Consider the following 20,081-nt stretch of genomic DNA (forward strand, 5'->3'; position numbering starts at 1 on the left):
TTCTACAGCTAGATTCATTAAAATAGAATTTTTTTTAGGTATTTCAACTTTAAATTACTCTACTGTAAAGTTCACGCATTGTCGCTTAGTCACGTTTGCCTTTCAAGCGTCGATATGTAATGAGATGTGATGTTTAAAATAATATTTTGTTTGTTATAATTTCTCATCTCTCATGAAGCCCCAGTCTTAGTTAATTAGTAAAGCGGCTGTCCCACCCTTTCACACCGAAACGCGTGACTAATTCCCGGCAGAAATAAACAAGATGGTGGTACTTAACTATGAACTCCCATAATATTTATAAGTAAATATGTTGTTATATCGCTGGGTTGATTTATATGTCGTGGTTAACGACTTTTAGTAATATTAAGACGTTGTTTTGACTATTATTTTAAATGATGAAATGTTGTTTTGATAAATATCACAAAATGTAGGGTAGACTCCGTAACGCCACAGTATAAAATGGCGGTACGTGGACAGTCGTGGCATTGTGTCAGACAGTCATTCAGTCCGTATCGGACGGTCCGTCCGTCTCAGTCAGTGAGTCTCTGGCAGTCAGTCAGTCGGTTTGTCGGTTTTATTGACTTTTTATAAACTGAGTTCAACCAAATATGAGTGATGACGGAAACTACCGCTTAGCCATCCCTGGCGCGCGCCGACATATATATATTACACAATATAACTAATCGCAGAACTTCAGACCAGAAATCACGGATACATAGATGCTTACATTTTATCTTGAAAGATCTATCTATCATGGACAAACTAACGACCCACCTGGTGTTAAGTGGTAACTGGAGTCCATAGACATCTACAACGGAAATGCCGCCACCCACGTTGAGAAAAAGATCTAAGGTCTCAGTTTGAACAGTATAACGGCTGCCCCACTCTTCAAAGCGAAACGCATTACTGCTTCATGGCAGAAATAGGCAGGGCGGTGGTACCTACCCGTGCCGACTCACAGCACGTCCTACCACCAGTAATGAATGTCAAGATGTTGATGATTTAGCAGTTTATTTTTATCAGTAGAAAAATATAATATATTCATTAAATCTCAACATAGACGGCTCAATTTTCAGCACATTTTTCCATTACAATGTACTAATTTTTTTTGACGTAAGATGGCCACTACATTTCTGTCTAATTTCTGACGTAACGCAGTAATGAATTGATGTTTGGTGCGATCTTATGTCTCAAGGTCGCCAGCGGTATTCACGTTGTGTGATGTCTATGGAATCCAATAACTACATTTACAATACCAAAAGAGCTATGATTAATAAAACAGACCCATCTATTAATTATATATAATTTTTTATTGAAATCCATGTTGTTGTGAAGTTCCCAGAGAAACCTGGAAGGAGACTCGTGAGTTTATTATGAATAAGTTTGTTAATTGTTGGAACGACGTTCCTTATGGGACGATGCGAAGGGATACCCTAACAGGGAAAAAACGTCCGTAACGTAAGATTTTTATTAGTAATGCACACAGTGTACGACAAAAAATACGACAAAAACGTACAAAAAATAACAATTTTTTTTATCATTCATTGACCACGATCTCAGAGCGTTCGTTTGCGCAATACACTAATTCTTATGCAAACAACCGTGAATGAAGTGTACCACAATAAGTTCGCACGCTACCGAATAACCGTGGGTTGTTGCGAAACTTCCAGTTTTATTTTCCTTATACCTCGAATAGAACTTAAATTAATATTTTTATAATAAGGAACTTCATTCCTAACCAGTGTCCTACGACACCACACATCTTTCTTTTATATTAAAACACTATAATCTATTTTTGTATTTTACATTAATTTGTAAGATTTTGCCTAATCATGGGAACATAAAGCTGTTTTGTAAGCGTTACCCAGAGGTATTAACTATGTACATAAACCTGATGTAAAATTCCATTAAAATTTTACGTAGAAGATATTAATAAAACAAATTCCATATTATGATGTTTAGATATTTACCTGTGCCGAGATCAGTTAATTTGCTTGTTTATTTCATGTTCATTCCTTAAGCAAAATACCATTATATTATTATAATGTCAAGATTTAGACTGGAATTCAGTGCACTAAAAATTTTCGCAGAAAACTGCTGAACATCTTTCAAAACTCAAACTCAAGTAGATAGACCAATATTTATTGTGACTAAAAGTAATATAATATATGACGGCGCACCGACCTCCGGAGAATTTTTGGAAAAGGTGACGTCAGATAAACTGACGCCACCAACCCCATCACAAGGCTCACTCATTGCAAACGAAACACCAAATTATAGTTTAACACTATTTAATTACAACACTTCGTCTAGCACTGATATACACACTTAAAAATAACCTTAAAATAATACAACAGTATGTACTCACAGAGCGTCTGGTCGCAATCTTTTTCCGTCTTGATCACAAGCCGCCACCCCGAAAACAAAAACGGTGGCTCCCTCTTGTCAAGACGGAAATTACTTCAAATTCACAAATTATTAAAACGCAAACTCACTCTAAATTTTCCAAACTTGATAGTTAAATCACAAATTAATTTAAACAACTAATTTAGGTCACTAACTAAACCTAAAGTTGAATCTATCCTTACAAACGTAATCACGTGGTATCGTATCCGCGTATTACAAAATCTGGCGGAGTTCCTTAAAACATTAATCTTAACCAAACATCGTGTTAAACAAGTAGACGTCGCTTAAAAATCAAGAAATGAATTTAGCAAATGATTAAACATTCCTCTGAAGACGAATGGTAAATGCAAAGTTATCGTTTGCTGCCCAAGCAACAGCAAACCATAACATTGCATTTTGCTTAAATTAACAATCAGTCTGAAATATATTTACTACACGTGTAATAATTACAATCAATAATTACGCCGCATGTTAAATTAGGAATTAATCTTGATTGATTAATTAATTTTTCCATATAATTAGAGTGGTGCGTCGACATATATAATATAATAATATGTATTTATAGTGAAAGTATTAATAAGAGAATTTTTAAGCTACTCAATCTACAAAAAATATTCAGAAATAAAACATTGTTGAATGTTTACATTTAAAAAAAACACACACACTTCTTCTATTATAACTTTTTGCTTGATGTTTGTGTATCTACGATTAGTAAAGAACGAACGAGGTGCAACTGTAATTTTTTAAATTCATATTAATGAAGGATTACTGGTGGCCCAAAGACCTTTCCAATTCGGTTGACGAGCAAAGGCTTCGAAAATGAATCTACTCCCGGATCGGAATCGCGACTCGCTGGGAAGAACCAGCGAGAAACTCAACGCGGATGTTTGGGTTAGGTTGCACGTAAAACTCTGCAAAGAGTTCGACGAGTACGGTTACCGAGGTCCCTAAGCGTTAGAGCTGAAAGCGTCTAGTGCTGAGATTAATGGAGCTGATGGATCCGTAAGGACGGGTTTAGGGCGTCAACGGTGTCTAGCACCTACGTGGGCAGGAATTAGGGAGTAATCAGCGTTGGCAACGATAAGGTAATTATCATGATGCATAGCTTTGTCGAAGCACCATTCCGACGCTAACTTCAGGTGTTTCCGAATCGGTTCAAGACCCAGATCGTCGTGTAGATTGACGTTACGACTATAGAACTTTTAAGTAGTTTATTATTATTTTTCTATTTGTTTTCCAACATTTAAGAACTTATAATACCTAGTAAAGGGTTGAATACTAATAATGCAATACAAGATAGAGATTTTCTTAGTAATGTGGAATAAAACATACATCGGCTTTAATATTCATCTCATCAGATTTTTCATAAAAGATTCCTAGATGAACGTTTAAATGATTACGGACTCAAATTAATCGCATTTGAATATTACAATTATTCACATTACAGATTACAATCACACACACATTATTAAATTTTATTTTTCAAACATTATAAAATACCTACCTTGATTTAAATAAATTGTTATATCCTATTTATGGAAAGAAATTGTAGAGAACGAATTGGTTATACACAAGTAGGTCATAAGCTAAAAGCTTGGTATACGAACGATTTTCTTAATTGCGTACTTAAACAGCTTCGATACGTAATACTTTACATTTTACCAAGTACACTCAATAATCTCTATATATAAAAATGAATTGCTGTTCGTTAGTCTCGCTAAAACTCTAGAACGGCTGGACCGATTTTGGCTAATTTTGGTCTTGAATTATTTGTTAAAGTCCAGAGAAGGTTTAAAAGTTAGATAAATATGAAAATACTCGGAATTATATAAAAACAAACAATTTTGGTTTTCCTTTGATGTGTCCCCCGTCGGACGGATTCCTTTTGTTTCAAGTTTATTTTATACAAAAGTTTAGGTCTTTTATTTATCTATTGAGGCAATACGAAGTCTGCCGGGTCAGCTAGTAACAAATAAAATGTAAATCGTAACGTCTTTCGGAAAAATAATTCCTGCTACTTTAAGGACAAAAGCTCCTGGTAAACAGTCTTGTTTAAATTTTGTACGAATGGATATATGTCCTTTGGGTCTTATATAAATTTTTATTACAAGCAAAGGAAGCGATAATTGAATCGTAAGTGTTATGGATCTTTGTGAAGATAAAAATGGTTTTAAACTGTTGTGTGTGTATCTCTTAAAATAGGGCCTAAACGTAAAATATGTTCAAGACTCCGAAGATAGCTTTTCAACTAATTACTTCTTAACTGATCGAATAACATCGTTTGATGAATTTTAATTTAAGCCTGCAAACATCTGTGCAATTAGGTACTTCAGCAAAATTTTAGTCTTGTTAATTTAGAATATTTTGAGTGTATCTGCTTATCCCTTGAAAACTAACCACGTACCCTTCCAAATCCGTCATGAAGTTCTCGTCATCACGAAAATTCGACGAGGCTCGTTAAAAAAAACTGTATGAAACCAAACTCGATGGGATTACTCGTTAGCTACTTTACACCAACTTTTTAGCTCTATCGCAACCGAAGTGAAGCGAAATATATTAAAAATAAGGTTACACAACCAAAAGTTTATTAAATATAAAATTACGTCGAAGGACAACTTGACAAGCAAACTTGTTGCTGAAAAACAATGTAGTGGTTTCTATCATTTGACATATTTTTTAGTTTTTGTTTCTATTATTTGTGGACAAGCCCACGGCCCACGAAGTGCTAAGCGGTTACCAGGACACCTAAACATAGACAAATAATACCGCCACCCACCTGGAGACATAAGTTCTAAGGTCTCCGTTTTTACAGTACGTCTGCCCTACCCTTCAAACCGAAACGCATTACTGCTTTATGGTAGAAATAAGTGGGTGGTACATACCTGTGCGGGCCACAAGAGGCCTAGCCACCAGTAATAAATGAACAGAATGTCAGAGTGGTCGTGGTCATGCATCAGTCAGATCCTGCGACACCGATGCTCTCGCGATGCGACGCCATGTGGCACGGTGTTTCGCAGAGTGAGAGCAATAATTTATGTTGGAGTGAGTCACAGATTTTATGAGGTCGGTCCATCGTGTTGGAGATCGTCCGCGAGATCTTTTGCCCTCGACTTTCCCTTGCACCACCAACCGCTCAATGGAGTCCTCATTACGAGTGATGTGCCCTAAGAACTTGAGGATTCGTAATTGGACTGTTGACGATAGTCTTTCCTGGATGTTGAGCTCTTTCAAGATCGAAGCTTTGGTACGGTGCGCGGTCCACGGAATTCTGAGGAGACGTCTCCAACACCACATTTCCAGTGCGAAATGAACGATAAAGAACAATAAATGGCATGAACCTGAATCGCACTAACGAAATTCAGAATAAGCTTTTCAAGCAGATGTTGAATCTCCAACGTTCGGATTACAGAGTAAATTTACCCGCTCAGCAACAGGTCATCATCCCCTTTTTGCTTACCCTAAAATAGCATCATCTACGTGTTATTTCACTTTCATTAATGCTTAATAAATTTTTTATACTATTTAAGTTAAAAAAAAATACTGATGAAAATGTAAAGTTAAAAGAGTTTTTTTTGATTTGACCGTATCCAACGTAGAGCATCTCGGATTGTCGACGATCCTGAACTTGTCGATCGGCTAGATCCTTTGGCACTGCGTAAGGATCTATCTTCCCTATGCATACTTTACAGAATTTACAATGGGGAGTGTTCCGAGGAGTTGTTCAATTTAATAGAAGCCGCTGATTTTCGCAACCGATCGTCTCGCCGGAACTATCATCCGCACCATCTGGATGGTTGGCGTTCCACTACAATGCGTTTTAAAAACAGTTTTCTGCCACGCACAGTAAATCTCTGGAATTCGTTGCCATCAGCGGTCTTCCCCAACAACTGCGACATTGGGTTATTCAAGAAAAGAGCATATTCTTACCTGAAGGGTAGGCAACGCACTGGCGTCGCTGGTGACCGTGGGCGGCGGTGAATCACTTACCATCAGGTGACCCGTCTTGCTCGTTTGCCTCTTAGCTGTTATAAAAAAAAAAAAGTTTATCTCACTATCTACGGTTATGTGAATAGAAATGAACTTTACACTATACTGTTTACCATATGACTACAGCGTTTAATTACAGGTCGATCTATGGCTAATTTTAGAAAAGTAAATTTTATGACCATTAATATATTAATAAATTCTGGCTTTATAGAATAAAACATAATAGGTTGGAGAAAAAGTCGTTTCATACAACTTTCAAAAATACAATAAAACATATAACAGAAATTTATGGGCGCAAAATTGAATTTATTAAATGAAAGTGGCGTTGTAATTACAAATCTCTTTTCGGTCTAACGCTGTCAAATTTAAGCAATCAAAATTTCGAAATTGTGCTATAAATATTATAGTCGAAATTGAATTTGACAATGATAAAACTTCGACATTCGTTGTAAATTTTTAAATTATTTTTTGATTGATTTCGAATAAAAAGCATACGCATTTACTATGCCGTCGTCTATTAATCTTTTCGTTTGGACTGTTTGATTCATCATCATCGACAACAGAATCAAAAACCGAAAACAATATAGACCTCACATAACATTAAAAATTCTGATATGCTACGGCTATATTGATACAAAAAATATAAGATAACACCAACATAAAATATTTTTTTAGTCCCAAATATAATATTATGTCACTCCTCCAATAATTTAGTACAGCTTCTTGTTGAATTTAGAAAACGAAATAGATACAAATTAGAGAAAAATTAGTAAATATATGTTTTTATTGGGACTTTTTGTGAGATTTTTGCAAGTTTATGCATGAGCTATAAAAAAAATAGTAGCTATGACAAATAAGGGGAAGGAAATCGCTGCTCACTTATTAACTAAAAAATTTTTACTGGTGATAGGACCTCTTCTGAGTCCGCACGGGTAGGTACCACCACCCCGCCATGAAGCAGTAATGTGTTTCGGTTTGAAGGATACGGTAGCCGTTGTAACTATACTGAGACCTTAGAACTTATATCCCAAGATGGATGGCGCATTTACGTTGTAGATGTCTATGGGCACCAGTAACCACTTAACACTGGGTGGGCACACATATAAGCAATAAAAAAAATTAAAAAGATCAAAATAGCACGCGAAAACATGTTGCCAAAGTTATGATCTCATCACATCGGTATACTAAGTACAGGTAACAATAATAAGTTAAAGGAAAAAAATACACAATACAATAAAGAAATAAACGAATCAATCGATCAGTTCATTTCTAAATTTTTTGGGTAATTGATTTAATGGTAATTGGTTATTTTATTTAAAAATAACAATCAATTATGTTACTTCAGTTTAATAAACATGTAGATGTACCGATAAATAGTAATCAAATAACAGTATTTAGCATACTAAGCTTTATGTTCGCGTGCTAAGTTGTATTGTGTTTCAGATTCGTAGACATCAAAATTTGTGCACTATTGATGAAATAGGTCACGGTTTATCTAATAAATTCAAGGGGAAGATTATTTTACTTGTGTAGGTCAATTGATTTTCGAGCTGTGTGAAAAGTTTGTAACTACAAAAAGCATAATATGCATATTTATTTTAAAAAACCTGTAGATTTTTGTATACCAAAATGGTTTATAGAGTAGCGTTCGGAATTACAAGAGCGCGCACAAGTAGCCCACCATCAAGTACCTACACCCTGCCTATTTCTGCCATGAAGCAGTAATGCGTTTCGGTCTGTAGGGTGGGGCAACCGTTGTACTGTAAAAACTGGAACCTAATATTTCGAGGTGGATGGCGACATTTACTTTGTGGATGTCTATGGGTCCTGGTAACCACTTAACACCAAGTGGGCCATAAGCTCGTCTACCCAAATAAGTAATAAAAAATAAAATAAAAAATTTAGAAAAATTGTTACCTGACTGCGGCACTAGAACACTGGCATTGTCGCACCGCTAGAAACGAGTATATTCACATATTAACGCGACTTAAAACATTATGTGTTCCAAGGGAAAATGGTGCTACCTCGATCTATTTAAATCAAGAATTTGTGGTCCGTGAACAGTAAAACTGAGCCATAGCCATTTATCAAAATAAACCTTTTGTTTCCCCCAAAAATAAAACGATTTTCCCGTCTTTCCGCCCAAATCGTCGCAGAACCTTAACTTGCTTTTTGTTATTCAATTGTACTGTCTTGTCAATTCTTCCAGATAAATTCACACCTAAAAGATAGTCTGTCCTAGTTTGAAAGTCTAAATATTTTAATACTAGCCTTTTAAAATGTAAAGGTTTATATTATGGACTTTTTCTTTTCCACCTCTTTAAAGCCGTTTACTTTGACACACTATTTCAAGCTTTCGATGAATCGTGGGACTGATAATGCGGGAACACAATATACGACCCCACTTAAAATTTTACACGTTGAGCTTGCAGAGAAGCATAATTTATTTAATAATGTATAAAAGACAAAAGTTTCTAAAAGCCATGCATGCCGGTTTCCCACAGAAAATCTTTATCCTGATTATTAACTTTGATGTAACATATGTAGATTACATTTTTCCTTGATAGGTACTTCTAAATATGTGTATATCTGAAAATACTAGGTACTGTGTACATATACTTTAAATTTTGATATTTTTATTAAAGAGCGCTTTCTCCAAACAAAACCATATATGTATTTGCTTATGACTGGCCATGCGACAGGTTATATGTCTACTCTCATAAAAAAAAAACTTCAGAGGTGTCAAGGGACACCCGGATGGAACGAAGTTCCTTTCGATTAATTAGTGAAGGAATTGTAATTTCTTTTTTTTAAGTTATAATAATAAATTACGGCATTATGAAGAAGAAAAAAACAATACTATGAACTAAATTACTATTGTTGAAACGCTATCTCGAGAAACTGTACTCATTACGCGGACCAATCGGATACGAGCAATGTCACGCGATAAGCGCCTACACGTTGATTGGTCAGAATGACGGATCTAAAAAGTGTCGTGACAACTTTTCGTAAGAATTTTTTCCGTCTAGCCCCCTTTCACAACGCGCGATAAGGAACTTCGTTCCAAAAACAGTTTAGTTAACAGTAGGCTTTAAATTAGTTATTATCCTTAATACAGTAAATACAGTTAAGGATAATAATTAATTTGAATTTAATCTGAATTCTAAAGTCAGGTGGTAAAGAGGAGGCGAACGAATCATCTCGCACAATTTCTCAGAAATACTTATGAAACAAACGATACAAAACACAGAAAGAACCGGAGATCTTTTACGGAGGTGAAAGTACTTTGTACAGTATGTTATAAAGTATTCAAACGTGAAATAACGCGTCGCTTTGTTGAATCCAAGCGTGTTTTATATCAACTTTGCGTTATTCTTCAAATGATTCCGATTCATTCTTCAATCTCGTCGCAAGTACTTCAAATGCTCTCTAGCAATCACTTATTTCATTTACAAATGTCTATTTATACTATGATTTTGTGTAGTATTCAATATCGGAATAGATAATAAAATAGACACCAGCAATGTATCTATTCTATCTAATTATTAATATTATTATTACTGGTGGTAGGACCTCTTGTGAGTCCGCGCGGGTAGGTACCACCGCCCTGCTTATTTCTGCTGTGAAGCAGTAATGCGTTTCGGTTTGAAGGGTGGGGCAGCCGTTGTAACTATACTGAGATCTTAGAACTTATAACTTATCAAGGTGGATGGCGCATTTACGTTGTAGATGTCCATGGGCTCCAGTAACCACTTAACACCAGGTGGGCTGTGAGCTCGTCCACCCATCTAAGTAATAAAAAAAAACTATTTCTATTTTTATTCTACTGTGAGTATGATAAATTTGACATTTTTAGCATTATATCACATTTAATTCACTTTTTCGAATAATTTTTCTTAAACAATAAAACAGTTTACATAAAGATAAAATCATTCCCTTTTTTTTTTATTATTCCATCATTCATTTTAAATGTCAAAGTAAGCTCTATCACCTATTGCAAAAAAAGTCATAGTCCTGAATAGAGTCGGCAAACTATTAGAAACTCAAACGAACTTTTTAAGCATATATATCCGAATTAGCCATCTTCATATTCTTGAGTAGCAAAAATAGGTAAGTTTTTCATATTTTCATTACACTACATGAAATGAAAATTTAAAAAACTTCGGTATTTTTTTTAACAATATTTTGGTACTAAAGTCGGTAAATAGCATATTAAGTTTTGTAAAAATACATCAACGTTGTCGTCATCGTCGAACAACAAGGAAGTTATGAAAGCATCTAAAAGTTCTCTCATTAAATCTTTAGGGAATTAAATATTACTAAGGATACGGAATATTAAAGATTTGTGGCAGACTTCCAAAATAGTATAATACAAGTAATAACATGATATAAATTACAAACTTTAACGGACTTTCAATGGTTTATTCATAATAAGATATTCAATATTTCCAAGACAGTCATATTATGGTCTGAATTTTTACTAACAATAGTTTGTTGAGACCTTGTTAGCTAAAATGCCGCCATAGAAAGTAATATTGTCAGCTCGTAGAAAAAAAAAATATTTTCGACAACTTTTCAATTTTATTATTATATTTCCTAATACGAAAGGATCGCTTGATTACCTTCAAGCTCATGGCTAGTACTTACATGGCTCTCGTCCCTGCCGTCTCCTCACACCTCACATTCACCATCAGCTTGCAGCCATATCCGACTAGCACATCCATGTGAAGATAAAAAAGTTTTTTTCTTTTTTCTACAGACAAATGGATCAATTTGGACTCAAATCAATTTCTATGACTGATCGATTGGATCGAATTTTATTTTAAAAGATTTATCAAGTAATTGAAAACAAAATCAACAGATTAGTTAACTAAAATCGGTTTACACCTTTGATAAGAGTTTAAATAATAAGAAGAATGTAAAAATATCCACGCGAATGTAACTCTAGCTGTCTAGCAAAACACGACCTAACGCGATTGTTCAAAATCCTTCTCCCCTATCATTGCTCTCGTTGCCAGAACAGAGTAGCTGTGTACTACCTTAGACAAAAATAATATGATTCAAACATGAAACAAAACGCGTTTCCTTGGATTTCCCTTTTATTTTTGTTAACCATAGATTTTCCGGGTATAAATCATTCTACTGCAATCATGTTATTTATTTGATTCTGGCATTTGTAGTGTTCTAATTTATTGCTTAAGTTCCTATATCTTGCAACCACCTCGCAAGCCGCGATTTAGTCTGCCTTTCTACGGAAAAGCGATATATTATTTATGCATGCCACGTTTTTCCTTTAGGTACTTTACACGCGGATTGCCGTGGGCTTGTGGCAGAGTTCACACACACTTCAGAGCCTCGGACGTGTTCAATGCTGCGCAACGGAATGTCCTCGACCTGAGAAACCTCGCACTGCTAATTACGAGCCGCAACGTACCTTTGTCGGTGCTACCGAGGACAAGGTCAGATTTAAAATACATATTATTATGCTAATCACACAGACAGCACACACTGCAAATCAAATTTTCATTGAGTTAATTCAGTAGAGGTTTAAAGAGGGTACGTTGACACGCACGATTGTTATATAAGTTAAGGTTTATTTCATTTTCAATATTATTTTCGTACAAAATGGTCCTATGTTCACTACTAACTGATAATGGTCACGTATCGTGAAAGTCTAGTCTAAATAAAATCGATAATAATAGCTGTAGAAAGTAGCGTTGATAAATTCTTAGCTCTTGATGATGTTTTGATCATAAAGAGGGCTACTAAGCTACTACTTTATGCTAAACTCGAAACTGATAAAAACCTAATTTAGTCAGAACTTTTTGCCGGTCAAAAGATCATCCGTACTTTATAATAAAATAAAAATCTATTAAGTTGATTTTACACTTTTACGAATTTTTGTTTACCTCACTGTCTACCCGGTGTTATGTAGTTATCAAAACCTATTCACATCATCATAACTTGAATTGTGCCATCGTTTTTGAGAAATGAGGTCGAAGTCTTGGTTTTTGTTGCCCTTGTAGGCAGACAAGCATACACCCTGATGGTACGTGGTTACCGTCGCTCGTGGACGGCAGCAATGCTAGTAATACGACAATTGCAGGGACACTCCTTCGAACTGCGGCGGCCAGACGCCGTGAAAAAATTGTATTATTTATAATGGCTGTCTCATCATTGAAACCGGAATCCAACTGCTTCACAATATATTGTACAATTACGGCCTACCACTAATTAAGCTTTGCGGGTTTCACTTGTTTTACATACTGGTATTATTCTTTTTTTTTATTGATTAGCTGGGTGGACGAGCTCACAGCCCACCTGATGTTAAGTGTTTACTGGAGCCCATACACATCTACGACGTATATGCGCCACCTACCTTGAGATATAAGTTCTAAGGTCTCAAGTATAAGTAGTTACAACCCCCCCCCCCCCCCCAAACCGAAACGCATTACTGCTTCACGGCAGAATCAGGCAGTGCGGTGGTACCTACTCGTGCGGACTCACAAGAGGTCCTACCACCAGTAATTACGCAAATTATAATTTTGGAGGTTTGATTTTTATTACACGATGCTATTCCTTCACCGTGGAAGTCAATCATGAACATTTTTTAAGTACGTATTTTATTAGCAAAATTGGTACCCGCCTAGGATCCACACACCAGTGCATCGCAAGAGACGAATGCACCGGACGTCTTACCCTTCGTGAACAAGACGTGAATAAAAGTGTTTACCTGCATGTGAAGTTTGTTTGAGCACTAGCACTGTTTGATTTAAAAAATCCGGGCGTCTTATGATTTAGACTTTAAAATTTTGATCCTTTCTAAAATGATTAAATATCATTACAATGGCAGTGAATCATAAATTGTTTCCGTAATCATTGTATCTTTAGTTTTTTTATAGTCTAAGTGAACATGAAGTATTTCTTGTCTATACTTCAGACAGTTATGAGATTTCATGGCCTACTATTTGTTACGAGATTGCTCAAGTCGTAAAAGCCACTGCCTATCTGAAGGCATTAGGCCGAACTCTCTGCAGATCGGAATTTTAGATTATGAAAATAAGTATATTCAGTATGTGGTATTTACATTTTCGCGACACTTTCTTCCAACAGTCCGCAACACGTTTACATTGAAATTGGATTCTAAAATAATAATCCAGACACACTCTGTTTTCTTATGTTAATATTAAGCTTATTACTAAAAGGTTTTGGTAAAATCAAAACGATGTTTCGCCGACAGCAATAGCTGTTCTACTTTTTGTTAGATAAATTCAATCTCGTTGTGCGTTGTTAAAGCCTTATTTTCTCATTCCTTTAACGTAGACGCCGATCAAAGACACATCCGGTTTGAAGGATAAAATAGCCGTTATTGTCATGAGATCGAGATTTCATTCGACATTCAAGTCAACAAAACGGCAAATATTTATGTTTAGCCTGACAAATTAAGCCTGTTTTCCATGTACATTAAGGTTCGTTTCTGGAGAATGGCTATGCGTCCAACGTAAAAAATACCCAACAGAGTTAATTTGTTATTGCTCAATCTTCTAATCTAATCTAATAACTTTTTATATTTTCTGTTCAAATAGAACGGAGTTTCGACAAAAGTAAAAGGTCCTCCAGCTAAAAATGTTCGCACTTACGAGCCTCGCGACTGTCACCACCTGAGCCACTTGTCTCGCAACGTGCTGCGCGCGCGTCGCGGTGTCGTGCGGATGCTCATCGTGGTCGTCCTAACGTTCGCCATCTGCAACTTACCATTCCACGCACGCAAGATGTGGCAGTACTGGTCCAGCGGCTACGAGGGATCGAGTGACTTCAGTACACTTTTGACGCCGTTAACGTTTCTCATTACGTATTTCAACTCGGGGATAAACCCTCTCCTGTACGCGTTCCTCTCTAAGAATTTTAGGAAAGGCATGAAGGAGTTACTTTTCTGCAACTACCGCGCCAAAAGGAAGAACGATCAGATTATAGTTTTGAATCCAGTAGGCGGTGGAGTTCTGCGACGCAGCTCGACCCGGTCTACCCGCGCTAACTGCAGCACGATTACGATGGCGGCCAACGGTGACTCGTGAGATTTAAGACGGCGGCGCTTTATTCATAGGATGGAGAATATTGACGTTTCCTGATTAACGGAAAGCACGGATGAAGTGACTGACAGCAGCGGTCTCTACACCGTGTCTACAATCTCCAAAATGGACTTATACGGCTAAACTCACGTACGTCGAACTCTCCTATCCGAATAAAAGTGCTCGTATGACTGTTCTCTCGACTCCTGACATTTGGTAAGTCTGATCGTGAACGATCTTGATTATGACGATCTCATGAGCTTAATTTTAATAAGTTTTAGTGTGTATTTTTATTATACGTGTACTTAGATTACACATGTACATCGAATCCAAATGCATGTCATATGAAGACTTTCACAAGTAATTGCGATACATATCTTGTACAAAATGAAATAATGATTACATTGGCTTGTAATGAAACAAAGTTATAATAGGACTCCGTACAAAACAAAATAATAAATTTATACTATATAGATACAAAAAATTATTTAAGCATGTAATATCTTATGTAAGAGGCTTTGAATTGTATGTAGTGAGTACGTACCTGTTAAAAGTAATATCCATTTCTAGAATAATATCACTTTGTTTAGAAGACAAAGTAAAATAATTGTTACGACTCTTATAATAAGATGTAAATTGTTGTATTTCGTGATTTTAATTCAATGACAGATACTTTATTGTAATATTTAAATTTTGCCCCTTATATGGCGATTGACTTAATAAATGTTATATGAATAAGTGTTATCCATAATTCTACTTGTAATGTGTATATTTATTGCGTGTTTTACAATGATCTTATTGGAAATGCTGAGTTTTTCTTCATCAATGAATATTCGGTGAATAAGAAGCACCGATTCTTGTGAGCAAAAAAATGATTAAAAACAAAGATGATTAAAATACACTGGTTTCATTTGGACTTCAGACGTTAGAGACTTTACCAAGCTGATGTTACTTATTACGACGTATGGTGTCAGTGAGAACATTGTTATTTCATTATAATTGTATCTCATTTCATTATAATCGATATTCATGTAATTAATAAAACCACATTCGGTAATTCATTTTAACTTTATGTAAATTTTAGCTGTAATCGTATAATTGTTGTAATATATTGTTGTAATAATTGTTATATCTAAATTTGGAAGTATTTTGAATATCCAATAAGTTTTAATTTATTTATTACGTCTTATTTATTTACTGTCGAGAGCAGTTACTATGTTCGGAATTTTCATGTAGCATTAATTTATATATAATTGAAATCATAAAGCTAAAATTTATAGCGTCATATACTACGATTTTCCGAAGTAAATTTCTTTAAATCTAGTTTAAGGGAAAGTTACTTAAAAAAATAAACAGTAAAGCTAGCGAACGGTTTTTTTCCAGAGCTAGTTTCTTGTAGGAAAGTCCTCGTTCATTATATATGTATTTCTGACTCTGTATCATGCAAATTATCATACGCTCTATGAGGTGTTTGATTTTTTTTATTGCCCTTGTATGAGAACAAGGCCCATTGTTATGGGTGTCTACCGTCCCTTATAGACGTCCCAAATGCAGAGGGTCTTAATTAATGAGCGGTGTGAATGGGATTATCGACAATCTGTACAGCCGCTGGTATATAGAGTTAAATATAATAGAAGTAGTTAGTATTTTGGAGGCCTGCCCCAGAGGTGGGATCACTGGCCGTGTTTCTTTGTCCAGAAGTGAACTACCACTTCTCTCCTTTGAGGGCTCCCAGCATTTTAGACGACATCTTAGCTTAGCTCTCCAAATGAGTCAGATATTGGATATCACTAGAAACGACTCTTCAAGTGTCGCAATTCTCATGGAAGCTTGCAGGGATTGTCCTTGAAATTGTGTCACCATGAGAAATAGTCCTTCTTCGCAGTAAACAAGCAACGTGTGTCTTCAACAAGTTGGTTAACTTCACTCGGAGACTTGCCCCAGAGAATTTTCCACTTCAGATTCAAGTTTTGATCGTATCTCGTGCACCACGCTGCGAGAGAGACTCTGATAGCCAGTGTTGTCATTCGCATAATAATGCATGCCATCAATAGATAGACTGTGGCTTTTCATCCTGTATACAATCCAAAAAATGCAACTTTGCAAATTCACAAACATTTCAAATGATTTGTTTCAATTAATTATTTTAATGATTGTGTATCGGCAGATGAGCTCTCAGTGAACACGGCCTTAAGTATTTACCGGATAAATAGATAGACAGATATCGTATCGTAAATGCTGCCGCCCTCTCAGACAGAAGTCATATTAGCTCGGCATAACAGCTGTCCCAGCCCTTACACCGAAATTCGTCATAATTTTTTAGCAACTATGTGTGGATGTAGTTATTTACTCAATTTAAAATCATTAACAAAAAACTTGAACCAAGGGTATTGTCGTATTACGGCTAGGCGACGCAACTTTCGTGTTTAGGACACATAAAATATATTTCAAGGACGCAATGTTCTAACAAGTGGATAATCATTGAAAAGGTTTCTTCTTCAGTATTTAGATTCGAATCATAATTTCCTGTTGACATTTTCACTAACCGATTTCCCCAATTTTATATTTTAACATTTACGTTACGCTTGAAATATCACGATTGAGCTGCCTTCCATAGAATTACTTTCAGATTATTTTCCTGATTATTTTCTTCAGTCATATCTTGCCAGAAGTAAAATAATTTTTTTAAAATCTTTACCAATAATTTTCTCTCTCTTTCCTTATCATCTCCTAATTTTTTCTCTCGATATTTTCATTTGCAAATTTTCCGCAACAAAGTTGTATTCTTGTGATTGTTTGTTTTATCTAAAGTTTACGGCAGTCCGTTCGTCTTGAGTTAATCCTTGCCAATGGTAGTGCCATTGATAGGAAATAGGAGCTTCTTATGGCAAAAATCCAGAACCTATTGTAACAGTGACATCATATTTAAGTAACGATTGTTGTTACAAAATACTAAAAAATACTGATTTTTTTCATGAGTTAAATATTTTTTTCCTGATACGACGCATTGAACAAAAATAAGCATAGTTTAATAAGTGAAGTGAAAATTGACACTTTTAATGAGATATAAAAAATATTTTTAGTTTAATCTATAGTGATATATATGTAGAATGTAAGTTTGATGTTAATGTTAATGAATTAATTTTATGAAGTAAAGTTAAGTGGATGTTGTTAAATAGTGTTTTATTTTCAAGAGCCTTTCACAACAAAGTATACGATATCACAATGTTATTATGCAAACAAAATTGTGTAACATGGAATTGTAAACGCCAATATTAACGATAGAATAATTTATTGGATCCAATTTATATACTACACCAATAAGCGTCGAATAGTTATCCCAATTTTCACTTGTTATTTTCTGAACTCAAGTGAAACTCAATAATACAAAACTTATGTTCAATGTTTATTTTTTATTTCGGTAAATCTAGTCATCGTCTTAGCTGAACACTATTTCAATGCAAAAATAATAAAATATTCTTTTTTGAGATTGATTTCTTAATAAGTCTGGAGGCTTTGTATGTAATATATTAAAGTTTGCTCATTTTTTGCGCGAATTTATTACATAATATTATTATTCTTACAATTATATAATAATAACATTATTCTTTATAGTAATGTGTTGAGATAATAAAAAAGTCAAGTTTTACCCTAAATTACGATTTTGATTATTCACAATTAAACAAAGAAATACTCATAAGTTAAAGGCTTATTACACTTGGCTGCATTTAGTCGACTGAATTCAGTAAAGTGTAATAATAGCATTAAGTAAGTTAGTCTACTGAATTCAGTAGAAAGGATGATTTCTGACTGACTAAATCATTTAGAAGCCTAATTAGAAACGCATTTAGTTACTTAATGATTTCAGTCGTCCCTTAGCTCTCTGTGCGTAATGACGTTTTAGTTTGTTTTTTACTTCCGAATAAAAAGTATTTATTTCTGTCACCTTTATTTAATATGCCAGATATTTATAAATAGCCCGATATGTTTCAGGGATAATTTTTGTCAGCAGGGGTTGGCATATTAAAGAACTAAATTTTAAATCTTGATACGAATTTCCTGTTGCAAGAAATCTTAATGTTACAACCAATATTTCTTTTCGACTTATACTATCGTAGGATTAGATATGTAATAGTCATATATTACAGATATATAATAGACTATCGTAGTATCGTAGGATAGTCCTGCTTTTAAAAAAGCGGTGTCACAAGGTTTAATATTAGGTCAAACGATCTCGAATCCATTCGTAGATAATTTCTGAAGTCTGCTGGTTCTAAATCACTCATAATATTCATATCTGCTAACATTCCGCGCAGCAATAAATATTTCTTCACCGATATTCTTGTTTTTATTTTATTTTTTATTTTGGAAATTGAAACATAAAACAAAAACAACAAAAAAAAAATTGTCTAGACAACACTGGGGCCATCCTCTTACGCACAGGCCACGTCCTATTTCGTCGCGTTTCAACTGACAATTGATTCAGTAACTCAATTTAGAACAGTGTAATCAGGAGCTTCTAAATTTGCTTCAGAAATCAGTCTACTAAATTCAGCCAAGTGTAATAAGTCTTTTATAAAGGAATTTATTTCTTCGCTTTAAGAGTTTGACAGTTTGATTTAAAAAACTAAAAAATGAATCATATAAGTCGATTACAATGTTTGCCAGTCTAGTAAGTTCAAGATATTTATAACTTTAAGGATTATAAGCGTTAGGTATTTCTTCTACTATTTTAATTCAAAGTTTTACGATTTTAGTGACGGTATCTTTACCTGACCGATTTTAACAATATTCCTCAAACAATCTATCAATATACTTATATTACTCTACAGTGGTTTTTACGAATGTTTCATTATAACTACTGAACCATACATCCGATTGACTTGAAACTTGGTATCCATGTAGAAAATACATGTACTTAATAGATAGGCTAATATTTAAATGAGTATTGGACTCCCTAATAATAATGACAATATATATAACAATATTAATTTTAAATGCCCAGCAAAGCGGGCGAGTACTGCTAGTATATTAACAAAGTTCGCCGTCATGCGTGTCTGTATCGAACGCAATAAGCTCGAAAACTAAAGAGCGGATTGTCATACCCCTTTCACCAATCAATTATTATTGCTTGATGTTATTGAGCGATACATATTTTTTCCCCTACCTATTCGCTGGTGGTCTAATTCTATTCTATTCCAGCTACGGGGGCTATTCCAGCTACACTCGGGCGGGTAGGTAATCTCGCGGGCTCAACCTGAAAGAAACAGCTAACACTCGCCCTAGCAAGGGCAGTGCTTCGCAGAATCTGCCACCGGATCGGAAGCCAGACACCCTGAAAATATCCGGCGAGAAACTCAGTGGGCTGTGTCTGAGGGTTAAATAGTTCATGAGAAAGGCTCAGATGTTTAATTAATTATATTTTTTTATTAATTGGCTTAACGGCGACGGAAGGAATCGTAAAAAATCATGCAGACCGGGAGCTTTTCTGACGTGTCCCGCGTAAACAAACGGAATTATCTGATAACAATTGTATATTTCAGGTCAAAAAGATAATAATAACTTTAAATCGACTGATTAATTAAACAGTGAAGAACGATGGTAAACTAAAATCAATAC

At 35.0% G+C, this 20,081-nt stretch overlaps 1 protein-coding gene across 1 annotated transcript in view; it reads left to right on the plus strand.

Moving 5' to 3' along the window:
- The window catches only part of NGR-A31 (neuropeptide receptor A31), an 88,883-nt gene extending 71,245 nt beyond the window's left edge, over window positions 1–17,638 (plus strand). Inside the window, exons 6-7 of the mRNA XM_028187537.2 lie at window positions 11,691–11,852; window positions 13,980–17,638. Coding sequence (XP_028043338.2) covers window positions 11,691–11,852; window positions 13,980–14,468 — 651 coding nt within the window. The 3' untranslated portion in view covers window positions 14,469–17,638. The remainder of the gene's footprint in view (window positions 1–11,690; window positions 11,853–13,979) is intronic.
- The last annotated feature ends 2,443 nt before the right edge of the window (window positions 17,639–20,081 follow it).

The sequence above is a fragment of the Bombyx mandarina genome, chromosome 04 (assembly GCF_030267445.1).
Source record: "Bombyx mandarina strain Sakado chromosome 04, ASM3026744v2".
NCBI classification, from domain to species: domain Eukaryota; kingdom Metazoa; phylum Arthropoda; class Insecta; order Lepidoptera; family Bombycidae; genus Bombyx; species Bombyx mandarina.